At 39.6% G+C, this 13,564-nt stretch overlaps 1 protein-coding gene across 4 annotated transcripts in view; it reads left to right on the forward strand.

The window, feature by feature from the left end:
• RAPGEF4 (Rap guanine nucleotide exchange factor 4) overlaps positions 1–11,289 on the forward strand; it is a 153,253-nt gene extending 141,964 nt beyond the window's left edge. For 3 of the 4 annotated variants that reach the window (XM_054070025.1, XM_054070026.1, XM_054070027.1), the window contains 2 exons: positions 6,305–6,359; positions 8,437–11,288. In XM_054070025.1, coding sequence (XP_053926000.1) covers positions 6,305–6,359; positions 8,437–8,564 — 183 coding nt within the window. In that variant the 3' untranslated portion in view covers positions 8,565–11,288. Of the gene's footprint in view, positions 1–6,304; positions 6,360–8,436 lie in introns of all 4 variants that reach the window. The other variant, XM_054070028.1, reaches the window with a different exon arrangement.
• Positions 11,290–13,564: the final 2,275 nt, after the last annotated feature.

Below are 13,564 nucleotides of genomic sequence, written 5' to 3' on the forward strand. Positions count from 1 at the left end.
ACACAGGGGCTGTCAGTGTCTGAGCCAGGACTTCCTTGAGTGTCAGAAACAGCAGGGCCTGCTTTCCTAAACATTTGTGTGTCATGGGTGCCTGAGCTCTGCTTAGAGCTTTCCTCGTGGCTGAGGCATGTGTGGTTTCTTCATGGCTGGGGAACTCTGTGTGAATAGGTTTTTGTCATAACATAGGAACTTGCACTACAGCCACTTCCCCGAAGAAGGCAGGAGAAGAGGGCACTTACATGACCTTTCTCTTGTCCACAGCCATCTATTTTCACAGAAATTTGGTAGGAGCTTTCTTACGTTTGAAAACTCTGGGTTCTTTTTTCAAATATGACAGTGTTATCTAGAGAAGGAGGGAAAAACAGGCAGATGGTGTTAAGCCACATTAGCTTAAGTGTTTTTTTTTTTTAGCAAGTCAGGCTAAAATGAAAGGAACTGAGTCAATTTTTTCTTGCTGCACTTTCGTATGATCTTTTCAGAGGTGTAGTGGCAGAACTGTGGTATTGGCAGTAGTAGGAGGACATGGCTCTGCAGGGCACTGCTGAACTTTACCTGCTGCTGCCTTTGTGACTGCCTGCTCCTTCTTCCCCTTCCCCATCTCCTGATCCCGATGGATGCCTCTTATTTGGAGGAGGGTGTGAGGATTGGAAGGGCAGGGACAGCTAGCCCAGGGAAGAGAATACCGTGTGTGTTAGAGCCACAGCAGTGTGTAAAGAGGGAAGTTTGTAAGTGGACCCATTTGGTTTGTACAAGATGTGGGCAAACAATATTGATTGTGTCAGAAATAGGTGTACTTTTTTTGTATTTGCACTGTACTTCTGCTCTTTACTGTGCCATTTATTACATGAAGCAAGGGTATGTTTGTGTGTGTAGGAAACAAGTATTTGGCCTTAAAATTCACCCTAGAACATGTTATTTATACTTTTTCAAGTAAGTAAACAGAATAACTAAGTTACTGGTATTAGTAGTATAGGCCTTTAGTAAAAGGCTTTGTCTTCAACACCAAAGAAGACATGGTTTTAGAGATGTACTGACGGTCTTTTACTTATCTCACTGTTGAAGCTGATGGATACAAGGTACAAGCTGTTTCCATGATGGTGTTGCTCAGATGTCCCTTCTGGTTGGTGTATACTCCATGACCTTGTGTGGTAAAAACTGCATCTTTTGTCCACTAATGAATTGACAGTAGATGTTACTTGCAAGTGTTGCTTAAGAAGATCCATCTATGTGAAAACTGAAGACACACTTGTCATAGAGGAGAAAGGAATGAATAAGCTTGCAAAGATTTTTGAGTTCTGTAGCTATAGTTTGGCAGGTTGAGAACATGTTGAGAGCTGCATGTGGGTGAAAGGAAAAACATTGCAGTAGGCAGCAATCACAATTAGTTTATGATCTAGAATACACAGTTGTCTTTTAGGTCCATTGATGACCTTCTTTTCATGTGAAAAAGAGCCCTCAAAGCTGTCAGTAGTATGAGTTCCTATCAACTCCGTATGATTCGGCAGATACAGGACAACCTACAACCTGCAGTACAATACATGGCAATACATAACATTTAAGTGGCACTGGTTTTATAGCTGTATATTTAGGAAAAAAATTAAACCCCTTTCCTATAATTATGTCCTGCCAGGGGAAGAAGAGAGAGGAAAGTGAGAGAAGTACTGAGCATGACTCTCCTTAAGGACAGACAATATTTCATACTCTTGACCACTTACTGATTTGTACTTTATTCAAACTTCAGCTGCATAATCCTGAATTCTGACTGCCAGTACAGAATTTTGTATTCATAGAGGGAAGATGCAATGATTTTGAGAACTTTATCAATGCTATTTCTGGAATCATCAGGTAGCCTGAACAAAGATCCATGGCACCATCTCCATGTCGCATGCCCAAGCGTGTCTCACAAATGGCACCTGTAGAGGGAGCAGAAGTCATGAAAGAGCTCTGGAAGTGCTGACCTGCCATGGCAACACATGACAGTCCCACCATGCTGGCCACTGATGCTTCTTTTTGTCGAGCTTCTTCACCCTTCAGGTGTGAAATGAGGATTAGAAAATCTGCGCATATTGATTTTTGGGTTTTGTGGAGATGAACAAAAGAGAATTCACACTCTGATCCTTATGCAAAAAAAGGGCAAACATTCTTTCATTTTTGCAACATAAAGATTATGCAAAAAGTGTGTGACTAAAGCCCTTAGTAGTTTTCTATGGCATATATGAATATTTATAACATTTAGAAACCTGGCTTTGGAATGGATTAGAAGATAATGCGTTGGCCTGCTGCCACTACTCAAGACTGCATAAAACTCGCAAGGGTATTGTTGTGTGTATATATAGCATGCTGGTAGTAGTGGTTGCTTGTTATATTATGCAATTGGTTCTGTTTCAGAAATATCCAAATTTAGGTTTATATGGCTTTTCAGTAATTGCAGGTCTTTCTTAGCACAGCGAGTAAACAGAGGTTAATTTTTGCAGGCATTAACTAGAGGTAATCCTCTATTTGAAGAAGAAATTGAGGAGCTGGCAATTAAACTTCATCTGAACATCTTCTCTGTAGATGTTTCTAGTTTTCTTGAATAAAAACCCCACAACTAATCTGCAAGATTCAGGAAGGGAAATAGACTTTCACTTCTTATGCTGCTTTTCTGTTCAATTTGCACCTTCCAAAGAGGAGCTCTTTTCAGTTTATATTAGACAGTACCACAGCACTTGGAAAAAAAACATTGTGAAAGGAGCTCTTCAGGGACACACAGTGCTCCAGAATCTCCCCGTTGGGTTGCAATGCTGTCTTCTGGCCACAGTTTTCCATTTATTCTGCCTTAACAGTCACTTCCTCACTCCTTTGTGTTTCATCATTGCCAGGATACTTCTGAATGCACAGATTGAATGAGCTTATCCTCAGGCACAGGCAAAGTAACTCCTTAAAATTAAGCCTTTCAGCCAACTGAAGGAGGCCAGGCACTTCAGCCTTTAACCAAAAGTCAGTTTAGTTACTCCTCACTTTGGTTTTCCTTGCCTGGAGTAGCCCATATAATAAGAAATTTGGAAGTAGTGAAAACTTTGTGAAAAACTTCGCTACACATATAATTTGTCTTTCAGTACAGCACAGCATTACAATACTTTTTATGAATGCTGTTTTTCTCAGCATAAATTCCCCACATAATAAAAATTAAAATGATTCTGCAGAACACACTTTTTTGATAAATCTAAGTTTTCACATTGGAAGCTTAATACTAAACTAACCGAACACTGAGCCTACAGTCTAGCTCCAAAGAGCTAGACTCTCATTATGATTTCATTATGAAATCAGGCTAAAACCTAATCATTTACAGATTTGAAAAGTTAGAGTGTGTATTAACGATTCATGTAGAAAGCACATCAAGCAACACCAGCTATCTTCATAAAATAAAGTGTACTTAGCGAAGCCTCCCTTGAAGTTGAGATGCTCTTGAAACTGTTAGGTTGACTGGTCCAGTTCAACTTTATGGTCTCTCCTTGAAATAGTTATTTTTTAAAAGGTATAAATCAAAATAGCAGTAGCACATAACAGCCAAATATGAATCCATGGAGGTATGAGACATTCATATTTACATGTGCATGTTGTATTGGTTTTCATTTGACTTGGTTAGACTTGAAGAACCAACACTGTAATATGCAGTGCATTCAGTCTTAATCCAGTATTATAATGGGTGCTTATCTTTGAGTATTTGAAGAGGTTCCATTGAAGTCACTGGGGCTTATTCACATGGTTAACACTAAGGACATATGAGAACGTTTGCAGGGTAAGTGCCTTAGAAAAATCTTCCTAGTAGTAATGGCTTGAAGTACCATGAAAATTAACAGGATAAAAATGATTCTGATTTGAAATCTAATTTTCCACATGTAAATACATATTATGTTAGGAACGATGGAAGTAGACCCATATGCAAATTCCCTAGACCTTTTAGTTTCTTTTGTTTTAGAATTAAAATATTTTATATCAGTTTCGGTATAGCTATTTTCAATTTGATTATACAAGGTGTAATCCACAAAAATGTAGTACATGACATAGCAGTAGCGTTTTTAATGCTGACCACAGCCATACCCATTTTTGTGTGTTTGACAGTGCATTGAAATGTGTAACAATATTCAGTGTGTGTGTAAGGAATGTTTTACATTGTTGCTTCCCACTTCTGGAATGACAGATTTCACAAAAGTGTTTTTATAACATAATTTTCCTATAGGTTTATAAGTGTGTATGAATTTTGTGGAGCACATGCCCCAAGTTTTGCTGTTTACTAATAAGAAATACTTCATTCCACTGTGTGCGCCTTTATGGCTATCTTGTTAATCTCACACAAGAAGGTATGAAGCAGCCTAGTGAGAGTGTGCTGTGTTAAGACAGGCAGCTCTGTTATAATTTTTGGACGATGTGAAAGTGTGCAACAGAAGTTAGACTATAATTAGGAATAGCGTTTCCCTCCTCTGCTTTTTCTTCATCTAAGCAAAAGAAACTGAAACAAACATTGTCTTTATAACAGTGATTGAATCAAGCTATCTAGCTAAGGAATTCAGGTTTACTGCTGAAGTTTCAGTTTATTTGATATTATGATATTTTGCAGAACAACCAATTTGGCCTCACATTGCTGTGTGTATTACCTCTGGTGCTAATCACATGAGCCAGTTAAAATTTTGCAGGCCAGACCTAAAATAAAAAATATTTTGCTTTATGACAAAAAAATTTTCTTTCTGTTCTTAAAAACTGCTGTAAAATAGCATCTCATTTATCAAAGTAAATTCTCTCTACAAAGGGATCTGAACAGTCTGGATCAATGGGCTGAGGTCATTGGGCTGAGGTTTAACAAGGCCAAGTGCAGAGTCTTGCACTTGGGACACAACAACCCTGTGCAGCGCTACAGTCTTGGGGAAGAGTGGCTGGAGGGCTTCCTGGAGGAGAAGGACCTGGAAGTGTTGGTTGACATCCGTCTGAGCCAGCAGTGTGCTCAGTGGTCCAGTGTGGCCGGCAGGACCAAAGAAGTGATTCTGCCCCTGTACTCAGCACTGGTGAGGCCACACCTTGAATGCTGTGTTCAGTTCTGGACCCCTCACTACAAGAAAGACATTGAGGTGCTGGAACATGTCCAGAGAAGAGCAACAAAGCTGGTGAGGGGGCTGGACAACAAGTCTTATGAGGAGCAGCTGAGAGAACTGGGGTTGTTTAGCCTGGAGAAAAGGAGGCTGAGGGGAGACCTTATTGCTCTCTACGACTACCTGAAAGGAGGTTGTAGAGAACTGGATGTTGGTCTTTTTGCACAAGTGACAGGGTGAGAGGGAATGACCTCAAGCTCCGCCAGGGGAGGTTTAGATTGGACATTAGGAAAAGCTTCTTCACTGGAAGGGTTATTGGGCACTGGAACCAGCTGCCCGGGGAGGTGACTGAGTCACCGTCCCTGGAGGTATTTGAAAGATGGGTAGATGAGGTGCTTAGGGATATGATTTAGTAGTAGACAGGTACGATTGGACTTGATGATCTCAAAGGTCAATTCCAACCTAGGAATTCTATGATTCTGTGATTAATATTTTCTTAACTGAGTGAAATGGTGGCTTATTTACTGACGAGCAAGCATAGCCAAGAAGGACTGAAGTGACTTCTGCTTTTCTTTTGTGAATTGCCAGTAGAAATGTCCACCAAAAGTGAAGCCGCTTTTCATGTTGGGTTAGAGACACTTGTGCAAGCTAGTAAGTCTGTTTGGTGAAACTTGCCTACAAGGCCACAGTTCTAACAGTGGCCTTCTCACCTATGAATTGAGCACATTTCCAGAGGGAATCAGTAAACATACACCCTCACATGTTCATTTTACACTGGCAGTTTCAAGGACTGTATTCTAAACTCAAACTGAAAGCTCTTTAATTGCTGAATATGTTTAGAAATGGCCTTGCTGTTAGGAACTAATGGTCTTAAAATTAACACGTGTATGTACTCCAAGGGTGCTCTACATGATACTCCTTTTATTTTTTAATGTGGGAAGATATTATCAAAAAATGCACATTGAAGTGGCTGATTTTCATTCTTAGTTAAACCTTTTACAGCATCTAAGCGACGGGTTCTCTGAGCACATGTAAATTACATTCACGCTCATTTAAAGCCTGTGTAAATGCAAATCACACCCTACACACGAGAGTATCAGCATTAAAATTATATTTTCATTCATATGACTGCTTTTATTGGCATATGTCTTTACACTCAGGCACAGTTAGGTGCTTCGTTTAAATGATGATGAAATACAGTGCTTTTTCTCTGATTGCATCCCATCTTTTCTTTCCAGCGCATGATTGCCAACACTGTCAGGACGGTGAAATTCTGCCGAAGCCAATCTTTCAGTAAGTGTATTACAGCAACTGCACAGTCAGCATTATCATCAGTAGCTACAGTAATTACAACTAATTCTGTGCATACCAGAACTGAAAAGCTGGTTTCCAGTGATTCTTCCATGTCTGGATCCTTTGATGTTTCACAGGGTGAAATACCCCTCAGGAAGTTCTAATAAGCTGCTTCTCCATCTCTTTCCAAGCATGTGAAGGAGCTAAATATCTGTGAGGTCTCGACATGTCTGTCAAATTTGAGTTGGGTGAAATTATCCACTGGGTTCAGAAGTAGTTGGAGTAAGGCTAGCAGACAGCAGCACACAGATGCATGCAAGATACTTGCTTGGATAAACCATGTTTTTATAGGAACCCAGTCCAGAAACGTGACATTTGTAAGTGACATGACTGCATAAGGTGATGAACTTAAAACCTGTTTGTCAGTATAATTACCAGAACGTACATGAGGCCATGTAAGATGACAGAGCTGCGTGGTCAAACAGGTTTGCTCTGTGGGTCTCATCCCATCTAGGTGCACTCAGTCCCAGGGACACGGGCATTTCCTCAGCACTTCATTCATATTGTCTCACAGCAGCCTTCCTCTTTCTCAAATAACAGAATAAATAATATATCACAACATATTTTTATAAAAATTGTTTATTTCCATCTGGGTCAAAGCTTAACTCTAGAAGATAAAGGTGATGGGGCTTTTTTCTCCCCTACCACCATCAAGGTTTTTCTGGCTATGTATCTTTTAGTTTTAATGTATTAATCACTAGTGAGACCTTCATGTATTTAGAAATGGAAGTGGATTTTCACTATCCATGGTATAAAAAAATCTCAGTCTATAGATGTAACATATCCAAATTCCATGCTTTTTGTGCGTGTACAAGGTCTGACAAACAAAACAAGACCGTGCCTGTAACTTTTGTTATTTAATAAATTGAGAAAATCAGCTGTGATCACCTTGCAGATAGTTCTCTTCTGAGGTGACACAGCTACATAGAGTGCTGGCTAATGTTCAAAGCAATCCCACAGATCATTTTCTGAAAGGCTGTTGAGGATCTCCATCATTTTTGCTTTCACATCTTCTACCAACAAAAATGGGTCCCTTTGAGCATCGAATTGATCTTTGGGAAGAAGGAGCCAGGTCTGGCAAATAGGGTGGATGCTCAAGCACAGCAATGTTGTTATGAGCTAAAAACTGCTTCACAGACAAAGCTGGTGCATACTGACATTTTCCAGCCAAGGGTAAGAAAATGTCTGTATTTGAACACATGTCCACTCGTACTGTGTGATCAAGTTAAGCCTTGTCTAACTGTGACAGGTTAGAACATGTTCTATAACCATCTCTTTGTCTCCCCTCTCGCACTTTTGGTTCCTGAGCGATGGGGTTAGTCTCTGCTTTTTTGTTTCAGACCTCATATGTGTATTTATATATTGTATATGGTTCAGTATCTTCCTTTTGGAGTTCAAGCTAACAAACACGTATTTCATCAAATTGTAAATTGTTCACTGTGAGGATGAAGATACTTAGATTTTAACTTGGTGGTATTTCACAATTGTTGTTGGTGTAGGTATAATGTAGTTATGTTAATTAGTGTAAACAGGTAATAAATTTTGAGGCTTGAATGGGTCAGCCAGTAGGCACTAGTGTTACAAATATTTAATACTAAGCTAGAAGTGGGACTATTTTGTGAAAGGAAGCTTAAATCAATTATACAGTTTTGAAGCTGTGTGAAAGCTGCTGGTTCAAAAGCAGATGGGCAGCTTTAAATCATAATAGTTAGCTATATAGTTTATAGCTGTTGACTGGTAAGGTGATGTATAAAACTGTAACCAAGGACCATCAATTTGAGTAAATGTAGCTAAGGATATCTGAGAGAAAAAGTTAATTTGTGGGGGTAGTAACCAGAAAGATGATCAGAAAGATCAGATACAGAAGAAGAGTTTCAAAGAGAGCAATTTCTAAATATTTTCTTTTTAACTCAGCAGGATCTGTTGTTTCCTGTGACAGCTTATAAAGAGTTATGCATTCTGTTCAGGCATTTGTGCGTTTAAATGTATCAAACCTACATCATTTCTCTTTCACCAGACCCCGACGCAGCCCTAACTAATAAGAACCATCAGGATGTTCGGAGCTATGTGCGGCAATTAAATGTGATTGACAACCAGAGAACTTTATCACAGATGTCTCACCGACTAGAACCGCGTCGAGCATAAACATTTGAAGCAATCATGAGAAATGATGTTTTATGCTGTCAAGGTCACTTGTTAAGAACTTCACCTTCTCTGGTACCACACTGCCACTACAAAAATAAGCAAAAATATATTCTAAGGTCTTAGGCAACGCACAATATACCAGCCTATTGGAGAACTTAGGCTGAGTAAGAATTTATGCACTGTACCTGTCTGAGTTGCCACATTGTGAACTGTTAATTCATCTTAAAGTGTAGTAAATGATTTCTCATATGGGTAAAAAAGGCAAATAATAAAATAAAATAGTTGGTGAAAAATGCATAAACAGCTTCTAATGATTTTAAGGGAGGTAGTGTTTTTCTCCCTAATTAAAAATCTGTATTTTATGACTTATTCTCCAGGTCAGGACCAAAACTGATCATCAGTTTAACTTGCCCAGCTACTGTTGACCTCAGTGGAAGATGTATGTAAGTGTCTGATGAAAGAATGTAGATTCAAGAGACTTCCAAGGTATAGTTCCATTCAGACAAGACTTACAAATATTTCCATTTGAAATAGAACAGATACTAAGAAAAAATTCTAATCTTAATCATGCTGCCTACTACTGCAAGCAGTGTGGCATTTCAGAAAACTGACAGCACTGAAAATATTTTGAATGATAAATATATTAATCTGTGTTTACATTTTACTTCTTTTTTTAAACTACCAATCTGGTTTTTACAAAATTCCATTATGATAGTAAGGTTGTTGAAATCAATAGCATAAAAGTAGCAAATGACTGGTTCAAAAAGAGCACAATATGCACAAATAGATTTCAAAATAATAATTTCCTGGACATTAAAACCTTAAACTTCAGCTATAATTAATTGTGGCTGGTTAACACATATTTTCTGGTCTTAAGGATTTACAAATATTTTAATTTTCAGCCAATTGTTTTGCACTTTCAATAGACTGTAAATAAATGTTAGTTCATTATGTTCTAGAATATTTATTTATGTAATAGCTATTGTGCCAAAATAATTCAGTTTTATTTATTTTGTTTAGCATGTTATGGGAGCGCAGCTTTTGTCTTTATACTTTGTCTGCATTTTATGTGTAGGAAATATGTGATGTATGTTTTCTGTAAATAACACACAGTACCTTATTAAATGTAATTGTTGGAAGGGTTTAGTCGCTGGCCTTATTTGCACTTCAGCTTTGTTCCTGCATAAATACCGATGCTATTAATTGGCTGATGCAGCAAACTTCGCTTGTCATTTGCTGAGTCTCGAAACCGCAGTTATCTTACACCCACTGTGATAAGGATGACCAGCGCAAAGCCAGTCAGATCCATCCCTGCTGCACGGAATGACAGTCTTGTAGTCATGTAACGCTATGGTTTTGTTAGCTGTTTCTTTTAGAGTTTCTGAGGAGGCTCCCTAACCTCCTGTATAAAGACAGAAAACATTTCAATGGCAGTGTTTAACGAAGAAGGAATGCATTCTTCATTTCAGCTACTGCCTGATTTGTCCTGCTCAGTCCCCAACATGAACACTACAAGTGACTTTATCCTGGACGGGATTTTACTTCAGGTTGGCTAACTCAAGTTGAGACCTCGGCTAATGTGGCGCTTTAGAGGCCTCTGGTTTCTGTCACCTCAGGGAGGTCCATCGGGTCCTGCAGCCGTGAGGGAGGAGGTGGTCTGGTGCCCTTTCCCCTCTAAGACTTCCGCTAGCCTGAATCCTCCGTGCAACGGCTGTGCTACTGCTGGGCCTGTGCTGATGGTGGCCAAGTGTGTGCCAAGGGAGTGATGATGTTCCCATGGCAAAAGGCTTTCCTGTTGCATTCACACTGGCTCTGCTCTGTGAAGCTGGATGTCATAAAACTGATTAAGCCTGAAATTACAAGTTGCAACCATTATCTCATAATTAAGGTTCAGAGATGACCTCATTGATATAGTCTACATTTTGCCTCAGATGCAGAGTATGCTTTTCTTGCCATTGACCAGAACTGTGTGGAGCCACTATACACATAAAGATCTTATTTTTTAATCTATAAAAATAATTACATCCTTTTAGTCAAAACATAAATTCTGCAAAAGCTGAGAATCACCAGGGAAATGCTGACGCATAGAACGACTGTCAGCTCAGTACCTGCATTCTGCAAAGGAAAGAATTACACAGTTAAGAAATATTCTGCAGCATGATGAAATAGCTTATTTTAACTTTGCTGTCTGACTAGAAGTTCAAGATGATTCAGAGGAAAACCAGCTAATAACAGAGACATATTTGTGTCTTATTATTTCAAGTGAGAAATATTTCTTATTTCCATTTGTCTTGCTTTGTGAATATACTTGATATGGCTTTTGCAGATACAGAATCTTCCCGGAAGCAAAGTATGCAGCAGAATAAACACCAGGGACACAATTAATTAAAAAAACCCTTTTTTATCTTTATAATTAATTCATAACATTTGTGTGTTCATGATTTTTTTTTGTTCCAGATTGATTCCTATTGTTTAGACTTTCATTTATTTCTGTGTTAACTGGTTTATAAAGCTGCCAAGTTTCAGTTTGGCTCTGCACATAGACCGATTCTTCATCCTTTTAGTATGTTTTTATCCTCTCAGTTTATTATTTCATTTCTTAGAACCTCTAACTGTTTTAGTTATTTGTTGCCAAACAGTCTCTATTGTGTAGATATAATCCAGTGATAGAAACAGAGGTTTTATGGCGCCTCCATATCAACAAATGAATGCAGTTTACCTACTCAATGAAACTGGTATCTAGCATTTTTTAATTTTGCTAATAAAGGGTGCTGTATAAATAACAGGAGTTGCTATCTCTGTATCTAACTCATTGAAGTGGCTCAGATAGTTGCTATGGTGCTGATCATACTCTACATACCTAGAGATTAAATGAACAAAACTACCTTCTGGCTCTGGGATCCATACCGGGCTTCTCTCGCTCCCTGTGTTGACTTTACAAGCGGAAGGCAGCTGTCAATATATTGCTGTTGCTATATGAAGCCTAAGCAACTGCTGCAATAGTGTCAAGAATGAATGAGCTCAGGAAACACTGAAATGTCAAAAAGCCCATACTGTCTTCACCCTTTGCTTGCGGCTGTAAGTCACAATTTGATCCTACTTCAGTGAAGAGACACCCTTTCCCTGCTGACTCGGGGCCAGTCTGTGGTCCTGGTCTCAGATGCTGAGCCAACTCAGCAAAGCCAAAGAGGGCTGGGCAATCCCCAGCCCTGCACGGCTCACAGGCCACACTGCTTTCGTTTCAGCACTCAGTCTGATTTTGGCCCACGCCAACTAGCCCTGCATGAGAGTGTCCAGCCACTATTTGCAGGGGAGCATAAACCAGGGACCATTTCCTGTGGGAAGGATGGATCAGCCTGTCCAGCCTGTCTCTATCCCTGCTGCACAGTCCTCCTGCAGGATCCAAGATGCTTCACACCTCCAGTACACCTGCTTGCATGGACAGCATAAACGCTGCCGCATCGTTCTCTCCTTATTTCGACATTGCAGACTGAAAAAATACAAACCTGCCCAAAATAATGATTATGCCTGAGGGTGACAGGTCAGAGAATGGAAATATGGCTGATCCACGCTACTTGGCCTCACGAGTCACAACCCCTGTCCCTGGCAGGGTCACAGCTGCAGTTGTTAGATGAGAGGTGACTGGGAGGCAGTGTCCACAATAAACATCTGCTGCCAGGGACCACGGAGCCAGGATGGTGACACCTTGGCTGTTTCGGAAAATGTTCTGCATTACAGGGTTCCACTGTTGATGTGGTTTTTTTGCTCAAGCAGCAGAACAGAGCACAAACACCTCTATTTAGGGCTACAGAGCCTGGAGAGTCACAGGGTACAGCTCCCACCACTCCAGCACATTTTGCTATAGTTGCCTTGTTAGGATTTGCTGGTTTTCTCAATGACCAGTCCTGGGGCTGGGCATCGCTAGACAGCACCAGAGAACAACAGTTAAATCCAGGGAGGCTGAATCCAATATGCCAGGAGGGTACAACAGTTTGAAAAGGCAAGATCCAAAATATTTTCCCTGCACATCATGTTCAAACCCAATCAGTAACTAAGTCATCATAGTGCCAGATAAAAGAGTTCAAATGTATTTGCAGGACTGCAGGTGGAGGGTTTGGGTTTTCTCCTCCTAAGGAAAATGCTGTGAAGGTGCACAGCCTCTGCAAACCAGGTACAAAGAGAAAGACGGAGACCAAAAAAAAAGTGCCTTTTCAAAGAGACATTGAGAAAACAACCTTTTAAATACAGGAAGTTTAAATACAATTTAGAAATCTTACAAAATAAGTTAGAGAGAAATAAAAAGGTTTAAACTGCAGGGGTACCAAAAGAGATAATGAATTTTGCTAAAAAAAAAAAAAAAAACAACCAAAAAACCCAACTTAACAAAATGTAACGGCAGAAAATTATAAGTCTAAATTGTTAACATAGCTTCTTATTAAGGTCAACTGCATAATATACAGTACCTTAACCTCTTCCAGCAATTTTTAAACACCACACAGCTTAAATAGACTACTTCTCAATTCAATGCTATTTCTTCTGGGAGCTCTGAATGCAAATCAAGAGGTAATAGTGGAAGAAAATTAAAAGATGTGCTATTCTCATTTCATTTTTTGTACTGATAATAAGGAAAGCAGCATAGAGAGATATGGCAAAGTGAACCTCTAACTTGAATAGCTTTTCTTTCACTGTTAATCTGAAATGCATTACACCCTGCCTTTTCAAATAATCATAATGTTCTTTACCGTAGCCTGCATTAAAGTTTAGTAGGCACAAGCAGCAGCTGTCACCAGAGGTCAAGGTATTAGCAATCAAAGAAAAAAATGACCAGATTAAAAAGTTATCATTAAAATTACTAAACCAGAAACTTTTACAGCAGCTTATCTTCACCTTGAGCACAAACAGCCAGTGGAGCTCTGCCTCCAGGGCTGTAGCTGTGCCCAGGGAAGCCCTGCCATGCTTGGGCATCTGCCCACTGGCTGGCCCTCGGGAGGGGTGATGGC

The sequence above is a fragment of the Cuculus canorus genome, chromosome 6 (assembly GCF_017976375.1).
Source record: "Cuculus canorus isolate bCucCan1 chromosome 6, bCucCan1.pri, whole genome shotgun sequence".
Lineage (NCBI taxonomy): Eukaryota > Metazoa > Chordata > Aves > Cuculiformes > Cuculidae > Cuculus > Cuculus canorus.